Consider the following 6,473-nt stretch of genomic DNA (forward strand, 5'->3'; position numbering starts at 1 on the left):
AGGCTGAAATCGCGAGCACCCCCGAGATAGTCGGGAGGTTGGAATCTTGGCCACAATCGGGCAAATTCTCGTCAGGTCTGGGGGAGGCATTAGCTGAACACTGATTGGTTGAGATCTGTGGAATGCACAGCCGCGCTCTCATTGGCTGCTGCTGAAGGTGTGTTGGTAGAAGACGTTGGCGTTGGCTGCGTAGTCCATGGTCACCACGGCGCCCACGCTCTGAGCCCCGAGGCTGGCGCCGCCAAGTGCTGACGACTGCTGCAAAGTCAAGAGGTTGTAGCCACGGAAACGGCCGCTGAACTTTTCAGATGACGCCAAGCCGGCCAGGACCTCGGTGAAACCTGGTGACAGAGGGAGAGAGAGAGGGAGGGAGAGAATGAAAGAGAAGGATAAACACCCAAAGAGAGAGGGAGGGAGAGAATGAAAGAGAAGGATAAACACCCAAAGAGAGAGGGAGGAAGGAACTGTTCATTTAAATACTAAGGATTCTGAGAGGAAATTACAAAAACCTCTTTGGATTGGAGGAGGTGTTTGGCTGTGTAAAGGCCCGGACATACTTTCCATGTTCCGGGTCTGCTGACCGCTACTTGTAGCGGTCATGCGGACACGCCCAATTTTCAGGTTCCAACTTCACCATAGAGCAACAGACCTACAACTAGCGCCATTTCTGGGCACAAAGGATAATAGAGAATGACTGTTATCGTGGCATCACAGTGGAGGGTGTTTGGTCGTCCAATTGACTGCAGCCCAGAGAACACTGCATATAGACCTTATTCGATTGACGTAACTCACGTACGGGCACACCCACCGCCGCCATGTTCTTGACATAGCGCTGCAGCTCTCAAATGACAGCCTATGTAACAGCAGCGTTTATAGGAAGCTAGCCGCCGTTAGCGTTACCTGTATCGTTCCTGTTGTGTTTGGATGGTGACCACGGCTGTGGTAATGACAGCAATAAAGTCCCCGTGGTTTGTTTCTATCTCTACCGTCCACAGACGTGAAGGGAGCGAGACTGAGGATACGTCAGCACAGGAGATGTGTGGATATAGTTAGGAGAGACAGGTGAAACTTTCTGACAGCTCCTCACAGCAAAGTCTGTTCACCTCGTTTTTTCTTTTGTTTATTATTACAGGCATTAACGGCAGCATACAAACAACAACTCTGGGTTTTTTATTGCTGTCATCTCCATCGCTATTTTGTAATGGAACAGAAACGACAATAAGGCTGTCACTAGTTGTCAGCTGCAGGCAGCGCTGTGCGTGCAGGACGGTATGTCAACAATATGGTGCCGTCCAGGGTTAGCGAATAAGGTCTATAGTGAAGCTTGTGTGTTGTGGATCTCTTAGCAGGACCTCTCTTCAAAACAAGCGCAATGTTGTTACCTGCTGGAGCCTGAGCAGTCAGCGCGCTTGCCATGCGTACAGGCTGCACGGTCACACATTTTGGGCTGCACACAGACGACCGCATAGGCGTCCACACGGACAAGGCGCATGACGACATTTACGTCACGCAGACCAAAGCGGATCCTCGTGGTAACGCAGACCCGGGAAGTATGAATTTGGCTTGAGGCTGCAGCAGCACTGACCTGGCTTCAGAAGCTCCCAGCTCTTCCACACTGAGCCCACACACAGGATGGGCAGACCGAGGTCACCAGCCAACAGAGCCTGACAGGGAGAGAGAGACACACAGAAAGAGAGAGAGAGGGGCAATAGAGGGCAGACATAAAACCACTCAGAAATCCTCCTATTTTGGGATGAAAAAGGTGATGAGTTTGCATCCTTGAATAGGGTTGGGGTGGGGAGAAATAGACCCTTTTCACAGGGGCCATTTCGTGTCGAAAAGGAAGGGTAAACACAGGTGCAAGCAAAACACTAATGAGGGTTTCCAAATTCCAATCATGGAAGTTGGAAACCCTCATTAGTGTTTTGCTTGCACCTGTGTTTGCCCTGCCTTTTCGACACAAAATGCCCCCCCGTGAAAAGGGTCTATTGCAACGAGAGCTATACAGTGGCAGGACTTTGAATTTTGATCTTGCAAAAGACGGGATAGTGTGTGTGTGTGTGTGTGTGTTACCTCCTGAGCTGCAGGTAAGACTGCCTCCACATGTTTTGCCAAGACTCTCCCAGCCTGCGTGAACACATACTGACAGAGAGCATCGCCTGCCTCTGCACCTACAACACATATACACACACACACGCGCGCGCGCGTGCACGCACACACACAATTCTGTTACATTTGCATTTAGTCCTATGAATCTTCCAGTCCTGCTCTGTGAGTTCCCCCATGCTCCCGTCCCCTCCAACTGAAACCAAACAGGAAGTGATGCGGCGCGTACCTTGTGCCAGCTTCTTGCAGAGGCCAGCAAAGTGAGACTTCTGGAAGTTTCTGTAGAGGTGCGGCAGCATGCCCATCAGATCGGACACCTGACAGGAATTGTACAACGCATTTCTCACAAAAAGTATATTTCCAGTGGTGCTTAATTCTCTAACTGCTAACTTCCAGCATGAACGGTGCATATGCTTTAATCTGCACTTCTCCACTTAGATTGAGGTTATAATGTAAATAAACACATTATGGAGTACCGCAGGGATGACGTGTTTTTGTAGGGCACCCTGGAAGTTAGCATCGCCAACGGTTCCCTCGTCTGGAAGTCAAGGGGGCTTTTGTATGGGGGTTTTGGTTAGATGTCTGAAATAAGATCTGTGTTTAACAAAAGTGCATGAAACTGAGACCTCAGTTCAGCAAGATAATCTACACAAATGAAAAACACTTTTTTTGATTTGTGAAGCGTAAATGCGATCGTCAAAAAATCGCGATTTTCAGAAAATGCTTCAAAAATCATAAATGTGGTCATTTCAAAAGAATTAAAGATTATCTTGCCGAAGACAAAGGTAGCAGTTTCATAAACTTTTGTTAACCACGGACCATATTTCAGGCATCTAACCAAAAGCCCCATACAAAAATACCATTGACTTTGAGATGAGGGAACCATCTTCCGGGTACTTCTGGGTTTTAGGATTCCTTCCTGCGGCACTCTATTTTCCAAAAGCTGCGTGTTGTTGCCCTCTGACCTGGAAGTATTCCTCCATGACCTTCCTGACACACGCGATGTCATGAGGAGGAGCGACCAGGTTGTCTTTGGCATCGAACACCGTCTTCACTGCCAGATGAGAAATCCAGAACGCTGAGAGAGAGAAAGAGAGAGAGTTGAGAGTGTTAGAAGGCATCCGTGTCCAATCATTTCAGTCCAATGGTATTCTACTCTGCTGTATAAATATAAATGCAGTTTGTTTTGTGTTGTATGCCTGTGTTGGCATGGCTACCTGAGCCTTCATCGCCCATCATGTGACCCCAGCCTCCACAGCCAATCTGAGAATCATCAGGATTGACCAGCTTACAGTTAGAGCCTGTCCCTGATATCAGCACTATTCCTCCTAGAGAGAGAGAGAGAGAGAGAGAGAGAGAGAGAGAGAGAGAGAGAGAGAGAGAGAGAGAGAGAGAGAGAGAGACAGATGAAGGGAGAGGGAGAGAGAGAAGAGTCATGACAAGTTAAGTGGAGCTGATTGATAATACATGATAATAAAGATAATTATGTAGATTCCATTATGCCATAAAGTTAGGAGGAACACACCATCATTAATATTGCAATTATGAAACCACACGTAAGGGAGTAAATGATCCAGCCTCTCTTTTATTAGCAGGGTCATGTTTTAAACTATTCTTCTGAATATCTTTGAATTGGTTTGGTATAGATATAAATTTATTAAGTATATAGATATCTAAAATGTCAATTTATATGCTATAAAAAATACATAAAATGTGAATTGATATGGTATAATTGAGCTAAAATGCAAATTCATTATGTTACATTAACTAAAATATATGATTATATAAAAAATACCTAAAATATAAATACATGCACTACTAAAATGCATTTGAGTTCAAACCCAAATGCAGGCCACTTCCTACACAGGTGTCTCCAGCACAGTTCAAGTTCAAGCTGTGTGCTGACACACATGACGACTAAAGAACAAGGAAGTGAACAGCTGGTTACCGCGGTCGCTGGCAGTTGCCATGGCGCCAATGGCGTCAGTGGTGATGAAGTAGTCCTGGCTGAGGTTGGGGAAGCGCTCCTTCATCTGAGCAATCAGTCTGTCTATGGCCGCCTTCTGTTCCCCCCCGCTCAGAGACATGCCCTGACACACACACACACACACACACACACACACACACACACACACACACACACACACACACACACACACACACACACACACACACACACACACAAATTAATGATTTTGACAACAAAAATGGCGAAATTAGAGGTAATGAAAGTTCTAGTGTGTGACGTTTGACAGACCAATGAGCGGAGTGGGGTGTTGGGATCCAGCCCTGCCTCCTTCTTGGCTGTCTGGACCATGTCGTTAATGGTCTCAATACATTTATCCACCCCCACCAACTGGAACACACACGTACACACAATACTTACAAGTATTCATTGATATATTAATTTGAAGGCATCAACTGGCATCAAAAAGCTTTAAAATGCTGTGTTATTAGAATGAGATCAAGTTTTCTAGTTTATGGGCATTTATATGGATTATTGAGGAAAATAAATCCATCGAGTGGGGTATAACACCTTGATCCTCCACCCCATCCATCATTCCTTTATTTCCTAGTAGGGCTGGACAATATACCAATATTATATTGATACTAGGCATCTCACGCGCTCAATTCCTACTGCACCTGTCCTGGAACTGGCAACATACCGCTGTCCATGGCTGAAGACAGGGGTCTTATGACATCATTGATGACATCATCAGTGTGACTCTTATGACATCACTGATGATGTCACAACATCTTATGGCATCACTGACAATGTCACAATGCCTCTGACATCACTGATGATGTCACAATGCCTCTGACATCACTCATGATGTCACAATTTATGACATCACTGATTACATCATGACTGGGACTTTGTGTGTGCGCTCACCCCTCGCCTGTCCTGCAGCTCGCCGAGTTGGCCTCTCCGTCTCTCTCCCTCAGTCTCTCTCTCCTCTCTCCCTCTCCCTCAGTCTCTCTCGTGACTTTGTGTGTGTGTTCTCTGGCCCATGGAGCTCGCTTTTTCTCAGCAGTAGTCATAGCCCTTTTCTCATGAGCTAATGCTCCTCTTCAGTGATTCGCTTATAAGATGACTTATGACATCAGTCATCAGTGGGATTTATGACATCATTGATGATGTCACAGTGGGATTTATGACATCACAGTGGGACAGAGAAACAAACAGACAGAGCCCCAGCTCCCATTTACCTGTATATACTGACTGATGATGAGTGTCTCTTACTAATGATCAGTGGGACAGTCATCTCTACAATATTGTCGTGATATTTAGATTGAGGTATTTGCTCATAAAAAATATTGTGATATTTGATGTTGTCCCATATCGCCCAGCCCCAACAGTCTTGTTTTAATAAAAGTGCTTGTGACATCTCACATGTGGCTTTCAATTACAACTGAACATTTAGCCCAGCTTCATGGAGAATATTGAGATATTATTGTGTATCGCCATTCAGCCTAAAAGATACAAATATGATTTTTGGTCCATATTGCTCCATCCCTCCTTCCACTCACCCAGTGGTTGGTGGACGGTCCCTCCGTTTCAGCCAGGACCCTCCCATCTCCTGCCACCAACACTGCCTTGGAGTGGGTCCCTCCACTGGAGAGAGAGAGAGAGAGGGGGGGGAGGGGGGGACAGGGGAATGAATAGTCCGAATGAGGGGTGACCATGTGACGCCACACACACGCGCGCGCGCACACACACACACACACACACACGTCACCACTCCAGTCCCTTTCTAGCTGTCATCAGATTTTAACCCGTGACAACGGACAGAAGAAGCTTTCTTCCTGAAAGTACTTCAGATTTCTGACTGACTGAGAGTTGCACAAAACCACCTACAGCTGCTCCAACCTTTACACAACTGACACTCCGCTTGGCTAGCATCAACTGTTCATTCACAAAAATAGTGTTTGTAAAGTATGTGTTGCCCATTTAACTGGTTCTCACCCCTCTACACCGCCGAACACAGCTGCCATGTCTTCCTGTTTTGGTCCTACGCGTCCGGCGGTCCAGTCGACTGCGCTGATCTCGCGAGATTGCCAGCTGAACTCCAAGTTGCAATGCTGAGCAATGACCAGTAGATGGCGGTTGTCTGCTATTTTCACAAGGATCTCTCTCTCTCTCTCTCTCTCTCTCTCTCTCTCTCTCTCTCTCTCTCTCTCTCTCTCTCTCTCTCAATTCAATCCAAATGGGCATATATATACATATTTAAAATAGACACTTTACTTTTGAGAGAGAGAGAGAGAGAGAGAGAGAGAGAGAGAGAGAGAGAGAGAGGTGTTAGAAGGTAAATATAACATCCAAAAGGTCACAGTGCATATTTTTACTTTGTGAGTGAATTTATATG

At 46.2% G+C, this 6,473-nt stretch overlaps 1 protein-coding gene across 1 annotated transcript; it reads right to left on the minus strand.

Moving 5' to 3' along the window:
* On the minus strand, positions 1 to 6,110 carry nagk (N-acetylglucosamine kinase). Its single transcript, XM_083639738.1, has 10 exons — positions 6,074 to 6,110; positions 5,638 to 5,722; positions 4,364 to 4,462; positions 4,055 to 4,196; positions 3,324 to 3,434; positions 3,072 to 3,184; positions 2,336 to 2,423; positions 2,074 to 2,171; positions 1,586 to 1,664; positions 1 to 341 (listed from the first exon to the last, which is right to left on the minus strand). Exons 1-10 carry the CDS (start codon positions 6,100 to 6,102, stop codon positions 139 to 141), a joined length of 1,047 nt encoding a protein of 348 aa, XP_083495864.1. The 5' UTR covers positions 6,103 to 6,110; the 3' UTR covers positions 1 to 138.
* Between the last annotated feature and the right edge of the window lie 363 nt (positions 6,111 to 6,473).

This window comes from Poromitra crassiceps, assembly GCF_964638095.1.
Source record: "Poromitra crassiceps genome assembly, chromosome: 7".
Taxonomy (NCBI): Eukaryota; Metazoa; Chordata; class Actinopteri; order Beryciformes; family Melamphaidae; genus Poromitra; species Poromitra crassiceps.